The sequence below is a fragment of the Arachis ipaensis genome, chromosome B3 (assembly GCF_059453495.1).
Source record: "Arachis ipaensis isolate K30076 ecotype BB chromosome B3, ASM5945349v1, whole genome shotgun sequence".
Lineage (NCBI taxonomy): Eukaryota > Viridiplantae > Streptophyta > Magnoliopsida > Fabales > Fabaceae > Arachis > Arachis ipaensis.
The window spans coordinates 80,804,556-80,831,206 of NC_142438.1; the positions used below are offsets into that span (position 1 = coordinate 80,804,556).

At 37.2% G+C, this 26,651-nt stretch overlaps 1 protein-coding gene and 1 pseudogene across 2 annotated transcripts; one reads left to right on the forward strand and one right to left on the reverse strand.

Annotated features, from left to right (window-relative positions):
* Positions 1–17,669: 17,669 nt before the first annotated feature.
* On the forward strand, positions 17,670–20,471 carry LOC148571307 (uncharacterized; annotated as a pseudogene).
* A 1,650-nt stretch (positions 20,472–22,121) lies between these two features.
* Positions 22,122–26,370, reverse strand: GUS3 (glucuronidase 3). 2 transcript variants are annotated; one of them, XM_016333700.3, is made up of 9 exons: positions 25,905–26,370; positions 24,987–25,023; positions 24,668–24,851; positions 24,395–24,540; positions 23,975–24,205; positions 23,710–23,899; positions 23,502–23,627; positions 22,931–23,030; positions 22,122–22,749 (listed from the first exon to the last, which is right to left on the reverse strand). In XM_016333700.3, the coding sequence occupies exons 1-9, from the start codon at positions 26,133–26,135 to the stop codon at positions 22,390–22,392; spliced, it is 1,605 nt and encodes a 534-aa protein (XP_016189186.1). In that variant the 5' UTR covers positions 26,136–26,370; the 3' UTR covers positions 22,122–22,389. The 2 variants fall into 2 exon arrangements, with proteins under 2 accessions (XP_016189186.1, XP_020974600.1); XM_021118941.2 differs by lacking the exon at positions 23,502–23,627 and having other exon boundaries at positions 25,905–26,287.
* Between the last annotated feature and the right edge of the window lie 281 nt (positions 26,371–26,651).

The following is a 26,651-nucleotide window of genomic DNA, read 5'->3' on the forward strand; positions in this document are numbered from 1 at the left end:
GGCAGTTCCAGATAGTTTCTGCTTGTCAGTTTGCCATATATTAGCATAGAACATCTGGACCATGTTCCTTCCCACTTTTGTTTCAGGATTAGCTTGGACTTCCCAGTTCCTGATTCGAATTTGCTCCTGGATCTCCGGATATTCATCTTCTTTCAGATCAAATCTAACTTCCGGGATCACTGATCTCAGACCCATTATTTTAAGATAATGGTCTGAATGTTCTTTAGATAATAACTTCCCTTGATTCCAAAGTGGTTTTGGAACGCTCTCTTTCTTGCCTCTTGGAGTGGGTTATTTTCCTTTAGGAGCCATGATCTTAGTGATCTTGGATAAACACACCAAACTTAGAGGTTTGCTTGTCCTCAAGCAAAAGAAAAGAAAGGAGAGGGATAGAAGGAGAGCTAGGTGCAATTGTTGATGGAGGAGGAGGGAGGCCGAACCCAAATTTAAAGGGATGGGGGGTGGGTTTTCGAAAAATTGGAAAAGATAAGATAAAAAGATTGAGTTGAAAAAGATAAGATAGAAGATATAGTTTAATTTTGAAGAGATATGATAGATTTTTGAAAAAGATAAATCTGAATTTTGAAAAAGATAATATGGAGATTTGAAAAAGATATGGATTAGTTGAAAAGATTTTAGAGTGAAAAAGATAGATTTGTTTTCAGAAAAGATTTGAAAAGAGTTGGATTGAATTTGGAAAGAGGGATTTTTAGAAATTAAGGATTTTAGAAATCAGGGTTCTTAACATGTTCATGTAAAAATCATGCATTGAAACATAAAATTTGAAATTAGAATGGAAATACGTGTGGAAAAATGAATTTGGCTCCTCCTTGCTATCCTGGCGTTTGAACGCCCAAACACTGCCTGTTTTGGGCGTTCAGCGCCCAAATGCTGCTCTCCTGGGCGTTCAACGCCCAGCTGCTGCCATTACTGGCGTTCAACGCCCAGTGGGTGCCCATTTCTGGCGTTGAACACCCAGATTGCTACCATTACTGGCGTTCAACGCCCAGTGGATGCCCATTTTGGGCGTTGAACGCCCAAAATACACTTTTACTAGCGTTTTCTTGCGAGTGAGCTCTTTTTCTCTGTTTTGTGTGCCGAGGTCTTCTGTAAATGATTCCTCACCTTAGTGTCAGTGAACTTTATATAAACAAATAAAAATAAAAATAAAAAAATAGGGCAAAATGCTTAGAGGATTGTTGCCCCATGGCTGGGTTGCCTCCCAGCAAGCGCTTCTTTATTGTCTTTAGCTGGACCTTGCTGAGCTTTTAATCTAGCTTCAGCCTTGAGCATTCTTGCTCAATGTTGCCTTCAAGATAATGCTTGATTCTCTATCCATTGACAATGAACTTCTTATCAGAATCAATATCTTGAAGCTCCACATAACCATATGGTGATACACTTGTAATCACGTATGGTCCCCTCCACCGGAATTTCAGTTTCCCGGGGAATAGCCTGAGTCTAGAGTTAAACAACAGAACCTTCTGTCCTGGTTCAAAGATTCTAGATGACAGCTTTCTGTCATGCCACTTTTTTTATTTTTCTTTATAAAGCTTGGCGTTTTCGAAAGCTGTGAATCTGAATTCCTCTAGCTCATTTAGCTGGAGTAATCGTTTTTCTCCTTCTAGTTTGGCATCAAAGTTTAGGAATCTGGTTGCCCAGTAGGCCTTATGTTCCAGTTCCACGGGCAGGTGAGATGCCTTACCATACACGAGTTGGTATGGAGAGGTCCCTATAGGGGTCTTGAATGCTGTCCTGTAAGCCCACAGAGCATCATACAAGCTCCGTGCCCAATCCTTTCTACGGGTATTTACTGTCCGTTCCAGGATTCTCTTTAATTCTCTATTAGAGACTTTAGCTTGCCCATTGGTTTGTGGATGATATGGAGTGGCCACCTTGTGGCGAATTTCATACCGAACCATGGCAGAGTAAAGCTGTTTATTGCAGAAGTGAGTGCCCCCATCACTGATTAGTACTCTAGGGACACCAAATCTGCTAAAGATATGTTTCTGGAGGAACTTCAGCACTGTTTTAGTATCATTGTTGGGTGTGGCAATAGCCTCAACCCATTTTGATACATAGTCAACTGCCACCAGAATAAAAGTGTTTGAGTATGATGGTGGGAAAGGTCCCATGAAGTCAATTCCCCATACGTCGAACAACTCAATTTCCAAGATTCCTTGTTGAGGCATGGTGTAACCATGAGGCAGATTGCCAGCTCTTTGGCAACTGTCACAGTTACGTACAAACTCTCGGGAATCTTTATAGTGTGTGGGACAATAGAAGCCACATTGGAGGACCTTGGTGGCTATTCGCTCACCTCCGAAATGGCCTCCATATTAAGATCCGTGGCAATGCCACAGGATCCTCTGTGCTTCTTCTCTAGGCACACACCTACGGATAATTCCGTCTGCACATCTCTTAAAGAGATAAGGTTCATCCCACAAGTAGTACTTTGCATCAGTAATTAATTTTTTCTTCTGTATCCTGTTGTACTCCTTGGGTATGAACCTTGCAGCTTTATAGTTTGCAATATCGGCAAACCATGGTGTTTCCTGAATGGCAAACAAATGCTCATCTGGAAACGTCTCAGATATCTCAAGAGAGGGGAGGGGCGTCCCTTCTACTGGCTCTATCCGTGATAGATGATCAGCCACTTGGTTCTCTGTCTCTTATTTCTATACCAAACACTTGTAGAAGCAATACCCATCTGATGAGCCTGGGTTTTGAATCCTGCTTTGTGAGTAGATATTTAAGAGCAGCATGGTCAGTATACACAATCACTTTTGATCCTACTAAGTATGATCTGAACTTGTCAATGGCATAAATCACTGCAAGTAATTCTTTTTCTGTGGTTGTGTAGTTTTTCTGGGCATCATTTAGAACGCGACTAGCATAATAAATGACGTGCAGAAGCTTGTCATGCCTCTGTCCCAATACTGCACCAATGGCGTGATCACTGGCATCACACATTAGCTCAAATGGTAACGTCCAGTCTGGTGCAGAAATGACTGGTGCTGTGACCAGCTTAGCTTTCAGCATTTCAAACGCCTGCAGGCACTCTGTGTCAAACACAAATGGCGTGTCAGCAGCTAGCAGATTGCTTAGAGGTTTTGCGATTTTTGAAAAATCCTTTATAAACCTCCTATAGAATCCTTCATGCCCCAGAAAGCTTCTGATTGCCTTAACATTGGCAGGTGGTGGTAATTTTTCAATTACCTCTATTTTTGCTTGATCCACCTCTATTCCCTTGTTTGAGATTTTATACCCAAGAACAATTCCTTCAGTCACCATGAAGTGACACTTTTCCCAGTTTAAAACTAGGTTGGTCTCTTGGCATCTTTTCAGAACAAGTTTCAGGTGATCAAGGCAGGAGCTGAATGAGTCTCCATATACTGAGAAGTCATCCATGAAGACTTCCAGAAATTTTTCCACCATATCAGAGAAAATAGAGAGCATGCATCTCTGGAAGGTTGCAGGCGCATTACATAGCCCAAATGGCATCCTTCTATAAGCAAACACTCCGGATGGACATGTGAATGTTGTTTTCTCTTGATCCTGGGGATCTACTGCAATCTGGTTATAGCCTGAGTAGCCATCCAAAAAGCAGTAATAATCATGACCTGCTAGTCTTTCTAGCATCTGGTCTATGAATGGTAAAGGAAAATGATCCTTTCTGGTGGCTGTATTGAGCCTTCTGTAGTCAATACACATGCGCCACCCTGTAACTGTTCTTGTAGGAACCAGTTCATTTTTTTCATTATGAATCACTGTCATGCCTCCCTTTTTTGGGACGACTTGAACAGGGCTCACCCAGGGGCTATCAGAAATAGGATAAATAATCCCAGCCTCCAGTAATTTGGTGGCCTCTTTCTGCACCACTTCTTTCATGGCTGGATTTAGTCGCCTCTGTGGTTGCACCACTGGTTTGGCATTATCCTCCAATAAGATTTTGTGCATGCATCTAGCTGGGCTTATGCCCTTAAGGTCACCTATGGACCACCCAAGAGCTGTCTTGTGTGTCCTTAGCACTTGAATAAGTGCCTCCTCTTCCTGTGAATTTAAAGCAGAGCTTATGATCACTGGAAAAGTGTCACCTTCTCCCAGAAACGCATATTTCAAGGATGGTGGTAATGGCTTGAGCTCGGGTTTAGGAGATTTTTCCTCTTTCAGAAGAAAGTTCAGAGGCTCTTTCATGTCCTCTGAATCCTCCAAATCAGGCTGAACATCTTTAAAGATGACTTCCAACTCTGATTCGAGACTCTCAGCCATGTTGATCTCTTCTACCAAAGAGTCAATAAGATCAACTTTCATGCAGTCTGTTGATGTGTCTGGATGCTGCATGGCTTTGACAGCGTTCAACTTGAACTCATCATCATTGACTCTCAGGGTTATTTCCCCCTGTTGGACGTCAATGAGGGATCGTCCAGTTGCTAGGAAGGGTCTTCCTAGAATGGGAGTAGCACTCTTGTGCTCCTCCATTTCCAGCATAACAAAGTCAGTGGGAAAGGCGAATGGCCCAACTCTGACAATCATGTCCTCAATCACGCCTGATGGGTATTTAGTGGAACCATCAGCAAGTTGGAGACATATCCGGGTTGGTTTAACTTCTTCAGTTAAGCCAAGCTTCCTGATAGTGGATGCAGGTATTAGGTTGATGCTTGCCCCAAGATCGCATAAAGCTGTCTTGGTGCAATTACCTTCTAATATGCATGGTATCAGAAAACTCGCAGGGTCTTTAAGCTTTTCAGGAAAGCTTTTCAGAATGACTGCACTGCATTCTTCAGTGAGGAGAACTCTTTCTGTTTCTCTCCAATCCTTCTTATGACTCAAGATCTCTTTCATGAACTTGGCATAAGAAGGTATTTGCTCAAGTGCTTCTGCAAATGGGATCTTTATTTCAAGAGTCCTGAGATCATCTGCAAAGCGAGCAAATTGCTTATCCTGCTCCTCTTTCCGGAGTTTTTGAGGATAAGGTATCTTGGCTTTATATTCTTCAACCTTAGTTGCTGTAGGTTTATTGCCTACAGAAGTGGTTGAAGAAGCCTTTTTAGAGGGGTTGTTATCAGCATTTGTGTGTGTCTGATCCCTCACTGGCAATTGAGTGCCAGAGTTAGAAGCTGGAGTGAAACTGGACGCCAGCTCCTTGTCTGCTCCTGGCGTCTGAACGCCAGAACTGTGCCCATTTTGGGCGTTCAGCGCCAGATCTTGCCCATTTTGGGCGTTCAACGCCAGATCCTTGCCCATTTCTGGCGTTGAACGCCAGTCCTGCCTTGTTTCTGGCGTTGAACGCCAGTCCTGAGCATGGTCTGGGCGTTCAGCGCCAGCCTTCCACCAATATTCTGGCGTTTCAGTTCCAGAATTACTTTTCCCTGGGCTCTTACTGTCCTCAGGTGAATTTTGGGTGGTTTGCTCATTTCTTAGCTTTTTGCTGCCTTGAGGTGGGGTATTTAATGTTTTTCCACTTCTTAGTTGAACTGCTTGGCATTCTTCTGCTATTTGCCTTGACAGCTGCTGCTTTGTTTGCTTAAACTGTTCGTCCATATGTATATTAGCCATCCTTGTCTCTTGTAACCTGTCTTTAAATTTGGCTAGCTGCTTTGTTAGAAAGTCCAATTGCTGATTGAATTCAGCAGCTTGTTTTACAGGACTGAGTTCAGCAGTTACTATTTTAACCTCTTCATTCATGGAAGGGTTGCTGCTTAGGTACAGATGCTGATTCCTGGCAACTGTATCAATGAGCTCTTGAGCCTCTTCAATTGTCTTTCTCATGTGGATAGATCCACCAGCTGAGTAATCTAGAGACATCTGAGCTCCTTCTGCAAGCCCATAGTAGAAGATGTCTAACTGAACCCACTCTGAAAACATTTCAGAGGGGCATTTTTGTAGCATCTCTCTGTATCTCTCCCAGGCATCATAAAGAGATTCATTATCTCCTTGCTTGAAGCCTTGGATGTCCAGCCTTAGCTGTGTCATCCTTTTTGGAGGGAAATATTGATTCAGGAATTTTTCTGTCAGCTGTTTCCATGTCTTTATGCTGGCCTTAGGTTGGTTATTTAACCACCTTTTAGCTTGATCTTTTACAGCAAATGGAAACAGTAATAGTCTGTAGACATCCTGATCTATTTCCTTATCATGTACTGTGTCAGCAATTTGTAAAAATTGTGCCAGAAACTCTGTAGGTTCTTCCTGTGGAAGACCGGAATACTGGCAGCTTTGCTGCACCATGATAATGAGCTGAGGATTCAACTCAAAGCTACTGACTCCAATGGAGGGTATGCAGATACTACTCCCATATGAAGCAGTAGAGGGGTTAGAATATGACCCCAGAGTCCTCCTGGACTGTTCATTTCCACTTAGGTCCATGATGGAGAAAGGGGAGATGATGTAAAATAGAAAAAATATTTTTATTTATTTATTTATTAATTTATTTCGAAAATAAAATAAATCAAAATAAAATAAATAAAAATGAGTAAAAGATTTTCGAAAAAGTGAGGAGAGAGAAAGTGGTTAGGAGATTTTGAAAAAGATATGATGATTTTTGAAAATGGTTTTAAATTTTGAAATAAAAATCTGAATTTTTAAAGGAGAGAGAAAAACAATAAGACAACACAGGATTTAAAATTTTTTGATCTGAGGTTTCTTATTTTCGAAAATTTTTGGGGGGCGAAAACACCAAGGAACACCAAACTTAAAAATTTTAAGATCAAGATACAAGGAAAACTTAAGGACACTTTGAACATTCACAAGAACACGAGAACACAAAGGAAGAACACCAAACTTAAAATTTTTAGAAAACCAAAATAAATTTTCGAAAAACACAGAAAAATCAAAAAGAAAACACCAAACTTAAAGTTTGACAAAGGATTTAATAGAAAAAATTATATTTTTTTTTTTTGAAAAAAGATTTTAAAAAAAATAAGGATTCTAAGATTCTAACACAACAATAAAAAGAGACTCTAAACAAAAAAGAGAAATTTTTCCTAATCTAAGCAACAAAATAAACCGTTAGTTGTCCAAACTCGAACAATCCCTGGCAACGGCGCCAAAAACTTGGTGCACGAGTTATGAATCACACTTTTCACAACTCGTACCACTAACCAGCAAGTGCACTGGGTCGTCCAAGTAATACCTTACGTGAGTAAGGGTCGAATCCCACGGAGATTGTTGGTTTGAAGCAATCTATGGTTATCTTGTAAATCTTAGTCAGGAAGTCAATTATGTTTATCAGTTGAATTGCGAATAACCAAGAGAGCATAAATTAAAGGTTACTTGTTATGCAGTAATGGAGAATATGTTGGAGTTTTGGAGATGCTTTGTCTTCTGAATCTCTGCTTTCCTCTGTCTTCTAATTCACGCACGCACGTCCTCCTATGGCAAGCTGTATGTAGGGGATCACCGTCGTCAATGGCTACATCCCATCCTCTCAGTGAAGAATATGCTCACATGCTCTGTCACAGCACGGCTAATCATCTGTCGGTTCTCGATCATGCTGGAATAGGATTCACCCTCCTTTTGCGTCTGTCACTACGCCCAGCACTCGCGAGTTTGAAGCTCGTCACAGTCATTCAATCCCTGAATCCTACTCGGAATACCACAGACAAGGTTTAGACTTTCCGTATTCTCATGAATGCCGCCATCAGTTCTAGCTTATACCACGGAGATTCTGATTAAGGAATCTAAGAGATACTCATTCAATCGGATATAGAACGGAGGTGGTTGTCAGGGACACGTTCATGGTTTGAGGAAGGTGATGAATGTCACGGATCATCACCTTCATCACAGTTAAGCGCGAATGAACATCTTAGATAGGAACAAGCATGTTTGAATGGAAAACAGAAATACTTGCATTAATTCATCGAGACACAGCAGAGCTCCTCACCCCCAACAATGGGTTTTAGAGACTCATGCCATCAGAGAATACAAAGTTCAGATCTAAAAATGTCATGAGATACAAAATAAGTCTCTAGAAGTTGTTTAAATACTAAACTAGTAGCCTAGGTTTACAAAAAATGAGTAAACTATGATGGATGGTGCAGAGATCCACTTCTGGGGCCCACTTGGTGTGTGCTGGGGCTGAGAATTAAGCAATCCACGTGTAGAGGCCATTTGTGGAGTTGAACGCCAGTTTTTGTGCCAGTTTGGGCGTTCAACTCCAGCTTTTGATCATTTTCTGGCGCTGGACGCCAGAATTGGGCAGAGAACTGGCGTTGAACGCCAGTTTATGTCGTCTATCCTTATGCAAATTATGGACTATTATATATTGCTGGAAAGTCCTGGATGTCTACTTTCCAAGGCAATTGGAAGCATTCCATTTCGAGTTCTGTAGCTCCAGAAAATCCACTTTGAGTGCAGGGAGGTCAAAATCCAACAGCATCAGCAGTCCTTTTTCAGCCTGAATCTGATTTTTGCTCAGCTCCTTCAATTTCAGCCAGAAAAATACCTGAAATTACAGAAAAACACACAACTCATAGTAAAGTCCAAAAATATGAATTTTTCCTAAAAACTAATGAAAATAGACTAAAAACTAACTAAAACATACTCAAAACTATATGAAATTAACCCCAAAAAGCGTATAAAATATCCGCTCCTCACTTGGGATCAAGCATCAACTTGACGCCACTTTCGATGATGAGAAAGCTATCAATAGAAGAAGTGAAGCCAACTAGAATGTCACTACAGCTAGCTGATAGATCCCTCATAAGACCCAATGGAGTGGTGGAGAACTTTCTGGTCAAAGTTGGCAAGTTCATCTTTCCTGTAGATTTTGTGATCTTGGACTTAGATGAGGAAGGAAGTGATTCAATCATATTGGGAAGACCCTTTCTAGCCACAGCAAGAGCCATCATTGATGTAAAAAAAAAAAAGAAGAGATGATTTTGAGGGCACACGATGAACAAATCACTCTTAATGTCTTCAAAGAAATGCAACTCCCTGCTGAGAAGGAAAATTGCCTGAGAATTGAGAATGAGGACTTAAACTGGAAGGAGAAGCCCAAGGAATCACTTATAAAATCACCCTTGCTGGAGAAGACTGAAATTAAAGAAAATCATAAGGATCAAGAGAACAGAGAAGCTGAAGAAGAAGTGCAAACAGAAGCCCTAGAGATGACAATTGAGAAGAAGGGTCCTGACATTAAGCTGGCCAAGAAGGGAGAGTCAAAGAAAAAGGGAAGAAAAGTAAGAAAAAAAGTGCCTAAGGGGTGGAGGTACAAGAAGATTCCAACAGAAGGATTCTCACCGGGAGACAAAGTGAAGCTGATTTATCAACAGTTGGAAACACCTCCACATCCTTTTGAATACTGCATTGTCAGCAAGATCCTCTCATTGGAGCACATAGAAATCGTCAGACAAGACACAGGAAGGAAGATGACAGTGAGAGGAGACAAACTAAGGCACTATGATCATCAACCTCCCTAACTGAGAACAATTGTCAAGCTAGTGACAATAAAAGAGCACTCCATGGGAGGTAGCCCATGGTTAGCATTTGTCATTTCCTGCTTTAGTAATAATAACAAATGGTTTTCTATCATGAATTCAAACGTTCATAAACAATTTGATAATTGTATTGAGCATTTCGTGAAGCATATGATCAACTTCTAAGTTTGGTGTGCCTAGAGGCACCCTAAGATGATTTCAAACATGATGAACATATAGACATTTTAGGATATTTACTCAAGCATTTCCTTGAAGTATATAGCCAAACATTAAGTTTGGTGTTCCACATATGCTATAAGCTTAAAGGATAAGAATCAAATTGCTTAAAGTCTTGAATTTCATGATAAGTGATCCATGCCCTGCATTGTTTTGAATTTATGTTTGAAAGTAGATAATAAAGTACTCTTTATGATGATTGAATCAAATGTGACATGGCTTTAATTGAACTCTTGCATGAATCCTATGGTGAACAACAAGTTTGGTGTGCAATGCACCTAGGATGTTGCATAATAGTCATAATATGTACATCCTAGGAATTGAATCCAATTCTTTGTACCACATGACTAAACACTAAGTTTCGTGTTCACATATGTCACATGCATAATTTCAAGGAATCACGTTGGTTTTTGATTTATGAAGAGTACTTAGCTTTCTTGTTTATTTTGTCAATCAATGAAAATTTGAAAATTAGTTGCTACATTTCACTTTTTACCGCCACCAAATTTGATTCAATTTTTTGTTTTGATAGGAACATGGAGAAAGGGATTGATGGAGAGACAAGTCAAGAAAAGGGGAAACAAAAAGTGAAAGAAGACACAAGAAATCCACAGGAAGGAGACCACGAAGAGGAGAAAAAGAAGAAGAAGAAAGAAAAGCAATCCAAAGAATAAAAGGTGGTAGAGGTCCTTTTTCATTTAGCATTGAATAAGGAGTGCATGTATGAAATAGAACATGCCTCCATATCTAGTTTATGATTTTGTTGGTTGAATTCATTTACATTTTGTTTGCTTTCTTTAATTGTCATTTTAACTTGTTAGCCTAAGTGCTTATATCATGTCATCTTGCTTGAATGTATGCTTTGTTCCCAATTCTTGAATAAAAGAAAACTGTGGTGAAACAGAGAATGAGTAAAGGTCTATTTTGGTAGAAGATAGACTAAGGTTATAAGTGGTAGTGCATGCTTGAAAACTTAGTAAGTTCACTAATAAAGTTGAAAGGCATAGAATGCTCCTTTAAGCATAAACTTAGTTGCTTCATATGAAACCTTTGTAAATAAAGATCCTTGGAAGAAAGAAAGAAAAAGAAAGAACAAAAGAAAAGCCAACGTTAGTGGCAAAGTTAAGCCACTAACGGGCAGCACCAACGTTGGTAACATAGAAAGAAAGAAACAAGGAATAAGTTAGGCACCAATAGCTTGAACCCTAAGATAAATGCCTGTGGTGCTTTTGTATTAGGATCTACTTGGATGATTAGGTTCTAAGGAGTGTTTTAACACTTGGTAACTTGGGTTAACTAACCCGGGATTATCAACCAAAAGTCCACTATCAAGAGCAACCTAACTACAAAGCATTTAGCAACCCAAAGAGGTGCTGGGCATCAATGTCTTTAGGTTGAAATGGTAAGCCAAGTGCATGTGGTGTGTATGTGTTGAGGAGAGGCTTGAGTTAGTATGTCTGAGGGGTGCTTCATCATCCAACACCTTGAGCCAACTGGGTCGGGAATGTTGACTGAAAGCTTACCATAAAGAGCTGCCTCAACACAGAACACTAAGCTTCAAATAAAGAATAAGTTTCTAACAAGAGAAAGTAAAAAGTAAGCACCAAGGATCAAAGAATAAAAAGGTTTCATAGAAGCAACAGAGTTAGTGCTTAAGGCGATGTTGTAACCTGGAAATCAATAAGTGTTGTGCTTCAAAGACATCATGCATGAAACCCCACGAACTAGGATCAACTATCTTCCAATAAGGACCTATTTCTCTCTTTGTTTTCATTCATTCTTCTTATGTTTTACTGCTTGCTTGGAGACAAGCAAGATTTAAGTTTGGTGTTGTGATGCCTAGGAATCTTAGGCTAGTTTCACAAACCTTTTTAATTATTTTTCACTTGGTTTCATGCACTTTCTTAGGCAATAAGTAAGTATTTTGATGAGAAATTTATGCATGTCTAGATTCAATCAAACATCGTTATTTATGAGCATTTTTATGAGACTAATGCAAGAATGACTTGATGCTATGAATGATGCAATATCTTGTGATTATGGCAAGGCTTTGATGCATTTGTTTGGTTGATGATAGGTGAAGAGAAGCAAAGGAAGGGCAAAGAAGAAGCAGAGAAGGCAATGTTGGTGGCCAAAGTTGGCTCATCAACGTTGCTATAAACGCTGCTAAGGAAGGATCACGCAACGTTGGTGGCCCAAGTTGGCTCACCAACATTGCCTATAAACGATGTCAAGAGGAAGGCAAAAAAAGTTGGTGGCCCAAGTTGGCTCACCAACGTTGCCTATGATCTTTGCCAAAGAAGAAAGGAAGCAACGTTAGTGGCCAAAGTTGGCTCACCAACGTTGCCCACCAACGTTCTAAGCATGACAAGAAACGTTGGTGGCCCAAAGTTGGCTCACCAACGTTGCTAAAAATGTTGCTAGCAAGGGGAATGCCAGAGTTAGCACACCAATGTCTTCGATAAATTCTCAAGTTGGAGCTGGAAAAATTGGCTGCAACGCGTACGCGTGGATGACGCGTACACGTGAAAGTGGAAAATTAACAAGTCTTGTGTGCGCATGGGCGAGCACACACGTGATATGGCAAAAAACAGCTTTGACGCATAAGCATGGGTAACACGCACGCGTGACCAGACGAGCATTGGTGCACCAACGTTGGGTACCAACACCAGTGGCAATGCCCAAAGTGGCTTATGCATGCAACATTTGTGCCACCATTAGTGCACAAACGTTGGTCACCAATGCCAGCACCAACTTTTATTCAAAATGGCACCCGAGCAAGTATGAACATTAGTGAGCTAACGCCTATGTCAACGTCAGAAAGAGTCACTTCTAACTTGCTTCAACGAAGGCCAAGGCCCATATCCAAAGACTTAGAGATTGATCTAGAAACTGTGTAAATAGGATAGATTTTGAAGTTAGAAAAAAGGCTGGGAAGCAGGGACCCTAATTGGGAAACCCTGAAACCATTTTCTTTGTACTTTCTTTTAGCTTTCGTGTACTTTTCTTTTCCTTTTTTGTTTTGTTGAGCAACGATGAACTAAACCTCACATTATTAGGGGGAGGAGCTTTATTGTAATTCACAGGATTGAATGAAACTCTTCTTCTTCTCAATCCGCTTGTGGTAGCTAAGAGATACCTTCTGTTTTGATTTGATTTACTCACTCTGGAAGGGGGTTTAAATCCATTAAATTCCTATGTAAGCCTTGTAAGGCGAATCATAGGAATTAGAATTGGAGCTCTTTCTCTCATAATTCTCTTGATCAACACCATTCGGGAGGAATTGAGATCTTGAGAATTTGTGTGGCTCATGGATAAGAGATGTGCACTTAACCTCTTCTCATGACAATTGGATCAAGAAATTGGCAAATTGATTGTGATTAGAGAGATTGGGTTGCCAAGAAATGGGACTCAATCAAATACAATCCGCCATAGATCTACTTCATATGATTGAGAATGAAGTTGAGACCCATTGATTCATGATGGATTATAATATCTCTAATCCCTAATGAATCTTTCTCTTTATTATTCTTCACTTTAATTTCATTGAATTTCCTTTAATTGCGTTGGTTTACTGCTTTCTTTGATTTTCCAGCACCCAAAGCCCTTTACATTTCATGCAATTTAATTTCCATTTTTATTTACGTTCTTGCCTTTACTTTCTTGTAATTTAAGATTCAGCTCATGTAAGTTTCTTGCACTTTGAGCCTCTGCCCTTTTACTTTTTAGCATTTAATTTTCCAGTACTTGAGTCATTTAAGTTTCTGTCCTTTGCTTTCCAGCGTTTACATTTCTAGTACTTTACATTTTGTTGCTCTACTTTCGTTGTCGATTTACTTTCTACTCATTAAATTTCACCAAACTCTTTCAAATATTAGCTTGAGTAGACTCATCACCCAACTATAGTTGCTCATTCCATCAATCCCTGTGGGATCGACCTCACTCTTGTGAGTTTTACTACTTGATGCGACCCGGTACACTTGCCGGTAGTTATGCGGATGTGATTTTCCGAGCATCAGGAGCCACCGCCGTTGTTGCTGAACAACCGGAGCTCTATGCCACCTCTGCCATCTGAAACCCCGCTACCGTTGCCGGGAAACTACAGTAAGGGTTTGTAAGTTTGGTTTCTGTTCTTTTGGATTCCGGGAAGATTATTGACATTACGTGATTGTTACAGTCGCCGTCACTGGGGTTTTTGCTCGCCGTTGTCGCTCGAGGTTATTGTCGTAGCTACTGCCAAGTCGATTCGGAGTTACGGATGCTTCGTTTTGTTATTTTAATAAGTAATTATTTTTCGAAAACCCTCGCATTAGTATTGTATTGTGTTTGGTTAATGAATCTGAGGTTTGGTAATGTAGGGTTGAGTTCTGGTTGTTACATGCCGCTTTTACATTATTGATGTTGCGGCTGCAGTTGATTTCGGGTTGAGAGAAAAGGTTTCGTTGATGCGTTTGGGTTATAGTTTCGATTTGTCGAGGTAGGGGCTTTTTCTAAAAACTCAATTTTATAATTTGGAATTGTTATAAATGGATATCGAGGTGAGAAATACACTTTTTGGTGATTGTATAAGTCTTATGTATTGTCTGACTGTTTTGGATGAATATGATTATATGTTTGATTGGATTATTGTTTAGTTTTGATAAATACACTGTTGCTGAATTATTTTATTGAAGTTTTGGAAATGAGTTTGTTCAGTTGATAATGATTTAATTTTTTATCGGTTTCCTTGAGATATGAAAATGATATGAATGGTTGGATTTAGCTTGCTTTTGAACTGATTTTGGTTTTGGACCTGTTGAAAAGGGTTGCAGAATGGTTTGGTTGGGACCCAAAAAGGGTGGCAAAGTCCAAGTTTTAGTGGAATTGCTACCAAAATTTCTATAAGAATCTGAGACTTTGTTTGAAAGATTATTTAGAAATGTTTGGGTTTGAAAAGTTGTATTATTTGATTTATTTAAAAAATAGTTATGTTTTCGAGTTTAATTTATTTAAGAAAACTATATGTCTTGAGTTTGATTTATTTAGAAAAGAATTACTTTATGATTTTAAATCACTAAAGAAATGTATTATGTTCTAATATCGATTATAAATATAAAAAGAGCTTATGTTTTTAGTGGGACTTAAGGATTTCGTTCAGAGGAGATTTTAGTGATTTTAAAAGAAATTGGACTTTGACAGAATAATTTTGTAAATGACGTTTTCGAAAAAGTTAAAGAATTGGTTTTTAGGATGAAACTGAGATTAACTTTGGTTTTGATTTGATTTAGGAACCTTATTTGGTCAATTTTATATAGGAAGCAATGATTTTTACGAATCTGTAATGAATTTAAGAAATTGAAATTTGGTGGGTGAACCCTTAAAATCTTGAGACTTTACCGTGATGGTTAATTTATAACCCCTGATTTAAAATGGTTACATGATTGATTTCTAAGAGTGAATGATTTTTGAGTCTTTTTAAAGAGATTTCAAATTTGGAATGACTTTGAAGTTGGTACGTTTTCGGAGATTGTTACCAAAAAGTATGGGTTTTGATTTTAAAGAAAATTTATTTGAGAAATTGGAAACTGATGATGAGTTTGAGTATGTGGTTGTGAAATGCATTGTTCACTGTCGTAGGGGCTATGGTAGTTTTCTGCCTACGTTCGGATGTGAGGGTTCTGGCAGTCTCCCGCTCACGTGACATGCATTGATTTGGAAAGTCGCTATGCGCCTTTGGCAAGGGTTGTGGCAGTCTCCCGCTTGTCGAGGTAGCAATGCCAGCGTAGGGGCCGAGGCAGTCTCCCGCTCACATAACTTTTCTACCGCCAGAGTGAACTCAGGCACTATAACCCGAAAGAGTGTGCCGGGCACTATAACTCGCGAGGCGCAAGATAAAGAAAGAGAGAGTAGGGCACTATATCCTTGGTCATGGCAGAAAGGCAACATCCCGGGGATGTGTCGGGTTCACATTTTGAACCGACAAGTGATATCACGAGCCAATAGGATAGACATTCGTCATATGCATCTATGTGACATTGTTTGGGTGTGCATATTGTAATTGGTTTGCCTATGTGAATAATTATGTTTAACTGCTAATTGCTATACTTGATGTAACTGCTTTGTTTGTGTTTGAACCTCTCTATTTGTGTGTGTAACTGAAATTAGTTGTATTATGGTGAATTGGATGTTAATTGAGTTGTTTGGGCCTGAGGCCGTGATTGATTATGTGTTGGGTTCGAGGCCGTGATTGCTTTGAGCTTTTGGTTTAGTAAAGTATGAAAATCAAACTAGTTCAGTATAGACAAATTGAACCTATACTTGGAACAGCTTGGTCATTCATACTGTCTAGGAAAACTTTTCATATTTGATATAAAAGGTTTTGGATTTTGAAAAATAAATGGATTTCTCTTTTAAAAAAGATTTTGGATTTTTAAATGTAAACCTTTGGTTTTGGAAAATGATACATATGGCAAACAACGATCACTGTACTCTGAAAATAGTTTTATTTTACGTATCTTATTATAGCAATTATGTAACCCTATAGTGAGAACCAGCGACGGTCCGATAGAACTGCTATTAGTCCTAGGCTATTAATGGTCTAACTGCTATTACTGTTATACACCTGTATAGATGGCTTTCAAAACTAACTGCTCGGATAGGAGGGCTAAAGAGCTTGCCCCAGAACCTCGACAACCTTAGAGCCTAGCCTACTTCCCTAGCTACTGGAACTCTTCTGGCACTGGATTACAGGCATTCTAAAAGGGCTCGAGAATCAAACTACCTAATATTCCTTGCTTCAATGGGGCTAGGAGGACGATGTTCTCACTCCCATACAGGTGTTTCCTTTTCAGGATATGAGTGAAGAAGTCACGAAGAATTTATTTCATTTTTGTTTATATGATGTATTGTATTGTTTTAGACATTATGTTTTCCCTCGCCTTTATCTTTACACATTTTGTAAAAGGGATAGGATTTGTATTATGTAATGCTTGTAAGTCAATATTATATATATTCTCGTTAAGTGTTGTATATGGTTTGTGAGTATGTATTTATGTTTTCAACTAGAGTAAACTACCATTTGTACCCACGAAAGTTGAAAACGCTGACATATCTACCCATAGAAAAAGGAAATTACCATTTGTATCCATGAAAAATGATTTTTACAAGCAAAATTATCCAAACCCTAAAAAATTATCTAAAAACCCCAAAATACCCTTATCATTACCACTGCTACCATCATCCCCATCTCTCTTCGCATCACATGAACACTCTCCGATCTAACCTCCATTTCTCTGCCACAAACTACCTCTGCCACAAACCACCTCATTGTCACTCCTTCATCACCATAATCTTCACCTTTGGAGGAATCAAAATCACCCCAGAGAGGAATTTGAAATGGATGACGATGGGTGAGAGTCAAAATTGGATCTTGGTTTCAGCTGAATCTGAAGCTGTTTGAGGGAACAAAACATTGGAAAGGGTGTCATGGAGAAAGCTAATAGAAATAAGGCGAAAAAAATACAGATCCAAGGTGAGAAGAGAGTGAGGAGAGAGGATCAAATCCGAACAATCAAACACAGAAGCCTCATGTATTTGGATTCACTTTTTATGGGAGAAAAGAAAAATGGTGAAAGAGACAAAAAGAGAGAGAGAGAGAGAGAGAGCTCACCGCGAATTTGGTTTGCAAAGGGGACCGCGGTGGTGGTGGCTGGCGCGGTGGCCCGTCAGGGGCACTGGTTCGGTGATGAGGAGAAGGTAGCCCCGGTAGGTGAGGGTGGTCGGCGGTGAAAAGAGGAGAAGGGGCATTGCGACTCTAGGGTTGCTAGCGGCGGCAAAGCAGGGGCGGGGTGGGTGCGAAGGTCCTCTGTTTGGCAAGAGCGAGACAGGGAAGGAGAGAAGGAGGGGTGGTCACTGACACTGACACTGGAGGTTGCAAGAACGGAAACAGAGGCAATTTGGGGTTAGTGGTGGTGGTGGTGGTGGTGGTAAGGTGATGAGTAGATGAGGATGATGGAGTGGTTAGTGGGGAGTGTACCAATGCTTGTGGGTTGGGAAGATGGAGGACTTGACTTCATGGTGTATTGCACCATGAAGGTGCTCTTCTTCTCCGAGGAAGCGGCAGCAAGTGTTGCTGTGACTGTGAGGATGAAAGAGAGGAGGGTGTGGCAAGGAGCCATTGGAGCAGCGGTGGAGATTGAGTGGAAAGTAATGGTGAGAGTGTGTTAGAAAGGAAAAGAGGGGTGGTGGCTGGGTGAAGAGGGTTAGGGTTAGAAAGGGGTTTGGGTGAAGGAGGTGGTGTGGTGGTGAAGATAAGGGTATTTTGGGGTTTTTAGATAATTTTTTAGGGTTTAAAAAATTTTGCTTGTAAAAATCATTTTTCATGGGTACAAATAGTAATTTCTTTTTTCTATGGGTAGATATGTCAGCGTTTTCAACTTTCGTGGGTACAAATGGTAGTTTACTCAAAATAAAAGTCTTTTAAAGGGTTATGTGATTTTAAGTTTTAGCCAGGCTCCTATCCTAATATTAAATATATTTAGAGTCGTTGTAATATCCGAGCTATTAAAGTGACGCAGCCGGAAGCGTGACATTCTGATAGTGAGAGTGTTACAACTTATGAGAGGTTTTGTGTCAGAACGAAGAGGATGGTGTAGCAGCTTGTCTTCTGCAGTGACAAGCTTCAGCTGTGACAATTCCAGCAAACGTAATAGAGCCAAGAACATCATAAGCAAATACAAGATTGTTACAGCGGTTCTGGTAGCTAGGGCATAACCAACTCACCATGAACGATGGCAGCGACCAAGAATCACATAATAGAAATAAGGTATAGTTTAAATTCAAAATATCAATTATCCAAATTAAATCACATAAATTTTTATTATTTTTCATCACTAGAACTTTAATTTTAATTTATAAAATAACTAATTATAATAAAAATTGTATATAAATATTAATTGACATAAACTTGAAGTATTTATAAAAATTAATTTAATTATTCCTAATAAATTAATCTTTAAGAGTTCAAATTAATAAAATAAACTATAGTTTATTTATAATAGAAATCACTTGAATTAAATTATATTTAGTTCTTTCATTATTGAATTTTAATTCCAAAGTATATACAATAACCAATTATAGAATATTACCCAAAAATACTAATAATTTAACTATAAATATTCATAAAACTAATTTAATTACTCTTAATAGATTAATTTATAAAAATAAATAGTTTAAATTAATAATAAGTCATAACTTATTCATAATAGATATTACTTAAATTAAACTGTATAATTCTTTCTTATTTTTCAATTACTAAAATTATGCAAAATATTCAATTATAATAAAATTAGATAAAAATCTCAATTAATTTAAAAATCAATTTACCTTATATTCAATTCAATTATTTTTATTAAAATAGTTTCTAATAATAAACAAACTAAATTAATAAAATAAATTACAATTTAATTCATAACAAAATTTTCAAAAACAAGAAATGTTACATTAAAGATTAAACAAACAACCTCATTCCTGGGTCAAATGAAATTTATAGAAACTTTAGGTGATAGAAATAAGATTTATTACATTTAAGTTGGGTTGTTCCTTTCATTGGTTTTTTTCGATTATGCATCCTTGGTTGAGTATCCATTTTATTAATTCAACTCACTTGTCAAATAAAATACATTGGCAGTTAACTGATGCTATATGGATTAAAATTTTTAGATATGGATAATTTCAGTGTGAAATTATAATATTTGATCATTTTGATCTTTTACATTGTTATGATGGTAGTATAAAATGGGGTTAAGTACTTTTTTCGTCTCTAAAGTCTTGGGTCAAAATCAAAATCGTCTTCGATCTTTTTTTTCTTATTAAAATCATTCTCAACGTTACAAAATATTATAAAGTCATCCTTTTGTCCATAAACAATATTTTTCAGACAATTTTGCCTTGAAACAAAAATAAAAAACCCTTCCCCTCACCGCTAACCCAACCCCCTTCATCATCATCATCACCGAACCTCTTTCTTTCTCTCTTTCAGACTCCTACTCTCCCTCATCATTTGGGGGAAAAGACAGGGACAACAAGGTTTGCAGCATAAGAGGACTTCGTGGCCGTCGGATCAGGCTCTCAGTCCCTACCGCCATTCAATTGTACGACTTGCAAGAAAGTTGGGACTCTCTCAACCAAGCAAAGTCATCGATTGGCTTCTTGATGCTACAAAACTTGATATCGATAAGCTTCCCCCTCTTCACTTCCCTCAACCCTGCTTCCAACCGTCACAAATCCTATTCCCTCATCTTCTCCATGACCCTTCCTCTTTCTAGATGGTAACCATCACAAAACCAAGATTTTGGAAATTGGACTCTTCCACTTCCTCCTCTTCTTCTTCTAGATTTCTCAAAGGAAAGGACTTGATGACCACCATACCTTTCGATAATAATAATAATAATAATAATAATAATAATAATAATAATAATAATAATAATAATAATAAAGTCAAGTGGATCTTCAAATCAAACAATGCTGATCATGAGAATCAAGAATTTGGAGACGGTTACATTACTCAGAGACTTTTTCAATAGAGACTACTACTACTAATTCTTTTCAGAGTTTGTTTTTCAACAACAACAACAACTCTACTCTAGAGGCTTCTCATTTTGGGAGCCATAGATTGTTATTTCTTTCTAGTTCTTGTTCTCTTCTTCTACAAGTATTTATCATCACCATCATCAAGTGGGAGATTATTATGGTAGTTATCAAATGATGAATAACGGGGGTTTGATGTAATTGAACCATTTATCTTCTTTGCAAGTAGGCCCATCTGGTTCCTCACAATGATGATGATGAAGGGGATTGAGAGTTAGTGGTGAGGAGAAGGGTTTTTTATTTTTGTTTAAGGGTAAAATCGTTCGAAAAATATCATTTATAGACAAAAGGACGATTTTATAACGTTTTGTAATGTTGAAGATGATTTTAATAAAAGAAAGTCGAGGATGATTTTTATTTTGATTAAAGACCTTAAAGACGAAAAAAGTACTTAACCCTACAAAACGTCAATGATGTTTTGTAAAAAAAAATATATTTTTTTAATTATCAAAAGACAAAATATCACTGACATTTTGTAAACACTCATAACAACGTATAGTATATAGTTTAGATCATCTTTAAAAATTTAACCACTTATAATCTAATATACAAAAATAAAAGTTCATGCTATCAGTGAAATGCTTTTGATTTGTTATATATAAGCATCATTTCTTCTTTTTGACTAGTCAAACCTTGCACTTGTCCTTATATTGGTAATTGCGACAGAAAATTTCTGTGCTTGTTACAATTTGTCAAAGGTGGTAACACTGCACATATTTTCCTAAAAGACAAGCATATCTATTTTTAATCTTTCAAGACAGGAAGAAAAATGACATAATAAGCTGGTTACATTGGGGAAGCTTTTCAATCACACCTTGATTATGTAAATGACAAAATGTATTTCCTAATTCTATTTGTTCTAGTGTTTGTATGGCCATGGTAACCAATTTGGTTGGTACTGTGCATCACTTGCAACTTGGAAGTTGTTACTTATTGCAATATAATTTAGCTGATTAATCTTCATTAATAAAAAGTTATAGTATTATACTGTTATCTTGATAAATATTATTGCAAAAGTATACACTCTTGTCTCTCCTGATAGTGAGTACAGGTGAATAATTATTGCATTTCCATTTCAATTTGACCTTGTTGATTTGAAACGGCTTTTTAATTTTGTAGGTTCATGTGTAAAAAGGCTTTAAGCATGGAACTAGTATTCTCCGTGAATGGTGTCTCTTTCACTATGCGTTAGGTTATGTAAATTTTGTATATGGGTGATTGTCTAGCATGATTATGCATGATTTTGCTTAAACAGTTTAATTAAATCGGTATGGTTTGTGGCCAAAATAGAAAATTAAAATGACAAAACATTGGACCTTTTCTTAAACCCTAAACCTTTAAGGAAACTTGGGCCTTTTCCTAATATGGATAATTTATTACGAACTGCAAGCAGTTCTCATCCTTTCCTTAAAAAAAAAAAAATGCTTACTACATAAATTAATCTAAGCATCTACACCCTAGGTCTATAAGTTTTGAGGGGATATAAATATGAATTTAATTTTAATGTATTGTTAGTGTAACACAGTTTTACACATATTTAATTATGTAACTTTACGTTATTAAAAATAATTCTTTCATTGACTTCATGAATGATTAAAGACTAATGTAATTGTATGACTGTGTAATATTTTATACTATTAGTACATCAAAATTATACAAAAATAATAAGATCTAAGGAACTAGCCTCAAACTCTAAGATGAAATATGACTCTCAACTTCGATACTTGGCATTCAGGTTTTCTAGCTTCTAACGGATATTTCGTCAGTTCTAAATTCTAATTAGAATTCACTTAGAAAAATATTTCGCAAAATACCACAATGTAATGGATAAATGCACATACTACTACTACTATGACATTAAATTTATACAAGTTGGTTTTTTCTTCTTCAATGATTCAGTATTCAAATTGTCATCACAATAATGAACAAATGAACTTGGTGCCTCAGTAAACAATAACATAAAAAACCTTGTGCTGAACGTTAAAAAATTGGCCTTTATTTTTCACCAAGAAATTGAAAAACAATATAGCTCCCAACTCCCAAGTCATTTACTAAATCAACTGTTGAAACAATTTTGCACCTTTTCTTTATCTTTTTCAGTGCCATCTAACTAGCTGCAAGATGCGATATTGGCATCAGGTATATGAGCAAAAACAATAGAGAAAGGGGCAACCGTTATAGGCTCTGATGGGTTCACATACAGAGGCTCCAAAGTGGGAATCTCATTATCCGTGTTTACCGTTAGAGTCTTCCCATTTAGAACCATGACTTGGCTATGTATGTTCCTATCCTGTGGAGTTAGATGGTATTCTTCTCTTGATTTTTCATTCGCACTTTGCAGAGGTATTGCCATAAGTTCTGAATTAATAGACATCTTTCTGTGCCTAAAAATATTGGCGTTACTCAACGACACTTCGGCCACAACGGTTGTGCTGTTGTCCAGGTTGATCAACAGTACTGTAATCCCTCCCTGAAACATCAGAGTAGTAAATAATATTTTTACTGATACTACATCTGTTAAGTGTCATTTTTGGAAGAATTTAGTTACAATTTGTTAAATAAGCCTGAAAAATGACACATAAAAGTGAATAGAGAAAGTAAAATGTAACAACTTGATAATTACTGTAATTATGACACGAAATTAGACTCACGGATTGCTTTGCACAGTGGGCATATGCTCTTATTTTGTTTGTTCCAGAGAAAGTAGCTGACAGTACATGTCTTCCCATGAGTCGGTGCCAAAGAAGAGCACTGCAGAGAAAAAAAACACCTTATCATGTAAATGTTATAACTTACAATGCAGTCCTTTATGTTGTTGGATTGTAGATGCGGTCCTTTTTCCAAGGCAGCCAACAAACCATACATCAAGTAATTAATGAACAAATCTAAGTTCATATCAGTTCAAGTATATAAACTAAAAAATAATACTTTTATACTCGACTTTTCTTGTACACTATACTAACTCGCTCCTCTTGACTATTTGATTGGGTTGGTGGGACCTAGTTGATTAGGTCCCACACCCCATCTAATGTGGAGGAGAGTTAGTTGACTTGTGTACGTGGAAGAGTGAATACATGTAACACATATGGTCATATGCTGGCCGAACCATATAAGTCCATAGGGGAATTTCCATAGTTACATTGTTCAATCCTAAAAAATTTTGCTGCACATTCTTCGACGTAGGACGACTTATTTTTTTCCCTCCACATTAATATCTTCTACCTATAGTAGTCTGGATTTGGCTGGAAATTTGTAGTATTGAGTAAACCATAATTTCCTCCTATCAAACTCTGTCTGCAATATGTTTTAGTATCATAAGTAGCTGACATGCCAAGCTGATCCAAATACCTATTTGTGACATGAAAATGTTAAGCAATGTTACATCAAAGGATCATCTAACAGTAAATAAGCTGTGAGAGTTATCACTAACCAAAAGCTGTAGACAAATGCATCTGACACAAGATGATGGCCACTGTTGTAAGCCCCTCCGGACTCACCAACCCATGCTGTTGCTGAGGTTCCTGAACTTTGAATTAAATTTTGGAGGGCTTTGAATGTGCTTGCTTCTCCATCAAGAAAGGAAGGATTGAGAATTTTCTCCACAAGGTGCTCGTCAACACCTGCATACAAGCTAAATGAGCTTTCATATAACATAATGAAGAACAACTTGAAATTCGCCTGTGTGCAAAATGTACCTGGTCCAAGGTTATAGATGTGGTGGGTAACCACATCCAAGGATTTTCCCACTTTGCTTATAAATTCTTTGAACCAAGTTGCATCAAAGAAACCTCCAGGAGCGATCACTAGTGGCTCAGGCTTGGCATCATTATATGCATTATCTACTATGTTTCGTAGAGAAACTAAATCAGAAGCATATTGCCCAGCATCAATTTTCGTTCCAACTCCACTCCCACTCAATTCATTGCCTACAATTGAAATAGAATTGTAAAACATATGCATTCATGCAAGCTGGATTTTGATCACAATGTCTTTCTCCTATGTTTCTTCCTCTGGCAAATACTATTGAAGAAGACGAAATTGATATATCAACAACAATATTTACTACAAAATGGTTGCCAATTTCCAACAACAGCAGCATATACTTAGTTACTTACCAAGCTCCCATCCATGAATTATGTAATTCCTTCCAACGGTGTAATGAATAAAGGATTCGGCATTGGTGTAGTTCCAAGGTCCAACTGCTTTACCAGATTTTATCGTTTTCCCATTAAGAGCATTTAATCCAAAGACAATCTTAGCCCTGAAATAAACCATGTAAAATAAGTAGTACATTTAACTGATTTAGAACAAATTCAAAATTCCATGCCGAAAGGGTAACCTATGTGTTAAGTTTCATAAGACAGACACAGGGCAAGTTCCGAATCTACCCTGCTTTTTTGAAAAAGATATTAAGCTCATCCCATCTAGCCATTGGGAGGCACCCTTCAGTGAAACCAAACATCTCGGACTCATTTTTAACAAAAGGAGTACAAGGTTTGTTATAATCTTCAGTCCCATATATGACCTTATCTTGCAAACTGCCACCCAATCTAAGTTTCAACGGCGAAAACTCTGTGTAACATTAGGAGCCATAGGCAATGATACCTTGATAAGTTCTCTAAGCAATTGTAACAAGTGAATAAATAACAGTAAACTGCTGTCATTTATTATTTTATTTTATTTTTTTGAAAAGAATTCTACTCTTACCTTTCACTGCATTTAAGAGGAGCTGATTGTTGAGGTCCTGCAAGAGATTAAAATTACAAGATTTAAATTCTATGTATGTTCCCAAAATGTACGTGTATTTAATTTGAAAAGGATATGAAAGAAAGTTGATCGAATTATTGAAACAATCAATTGCTTAATCATAGAAACAATAAATATGACACACTGAAAACTGAACCGAGAAGTTAATTTTGTTAAACCTTGCTGAGAACGGAAACGTCAGAATATAATTAGAAAATAAAAGATTAAAAGTCCTATTTTGAGAAAAATGACCTATGAAGATTTAAGTAAAAAGAAAAAAAAATGTTAATTATTATCACCTTATTACTATGGTGAGAAATTATGAAGACCAAAATTGTGCCTTTTATTTGACCTCTAACTTTTATCAAATTATTTTTTATAATAATTTTAAAATATTTATTTTTTTTTAATTTTTATTTTAAATTTAAAATTAATTATTTAACCTATTTTAACAATTAAGCAATGCCTTTTAGACCCCATAGCAAACATCGTATATGAACGTGTCTAAATTGTCTATTCAAACGGTGAGTAGATGATGACGTCCTTAAAAATAAAATAAAAAAAAAACAAAACAAAATAGAAGTAAAACATATAAAGTTGTTTTCACGAAAATTATGTTGCAGCTGAGCAAAGAGATCTCAAACACACGCATTCTTGATTCAAATGTCATTCCAGTAACTTACAAAAAATAAAAAAGTAAAAATAAATAAATAAATAAAAATAAACAGACAATTTTATCAGAACATAAGGGGGATAAAAATTAAAAATAGAAACATTTTTAGTTGTTTTGTTAGATAGGTTAATGGTTTTTGCACTTTGGACCAGTGAATGCCACAAGCTGTGCAGATTCAGAAAAACAAAAATATGGAAAAGTATTACCAGATTGAGAAGAGATGCAAGGCCCCAACTGCATCTACCATAGTCACATTTCTGAGGGGGCCACCAATCAAGAGTTGCACACACAAAATCATCATCAATGGTTCCAATTACCGATTTCGCATTAATGGCAACAATCCCTTTTAAATGTGCATCCCCACCAGTTTCAACCTGTGAGTTCACAAAGCTCAATAAGCACAATAGCATAAGAAGCTGAACAATCCAAGAACCCATGGTGGTTGTGGCTGAGGCCGGCTTCACTGCATAAGAGTCACAAGCTTATATAGTAATAGTAGTATAATAGAGACAGACAGACAGACAAACAAAGGTTAAATGTTAAATGTGCTTTTGGTAAAAATTTAATGAAAGGTTTGCTTTTACAAATGCTTGCTGGAAGGGTAATAATAATAATAATTGTCTTTACGTGGCAGGTTGGCAACACAAGGATTTTGGCGTTTGTATATAAAAGTGCTTAATGTGTTTTTGTTATTTGTAAGGCAACTAATCTAACCTTCGATGCTAAGTGTGCGTATTGAATTAGATAATGATGTTATATATATATATATGTTAAAATTAAAGTCAATTTTTTTAATATTTTGATAATATTTTTTTAGTAACATGCATTTTTTAAAAAATATTATTTTAATTTTAATAATATATTTTGAAATATCATAATTACCATAATATAGTTATATTAAAATGATTTATATATTTAAAGAATTTATCTAAAATGACCACAATAATTTTATA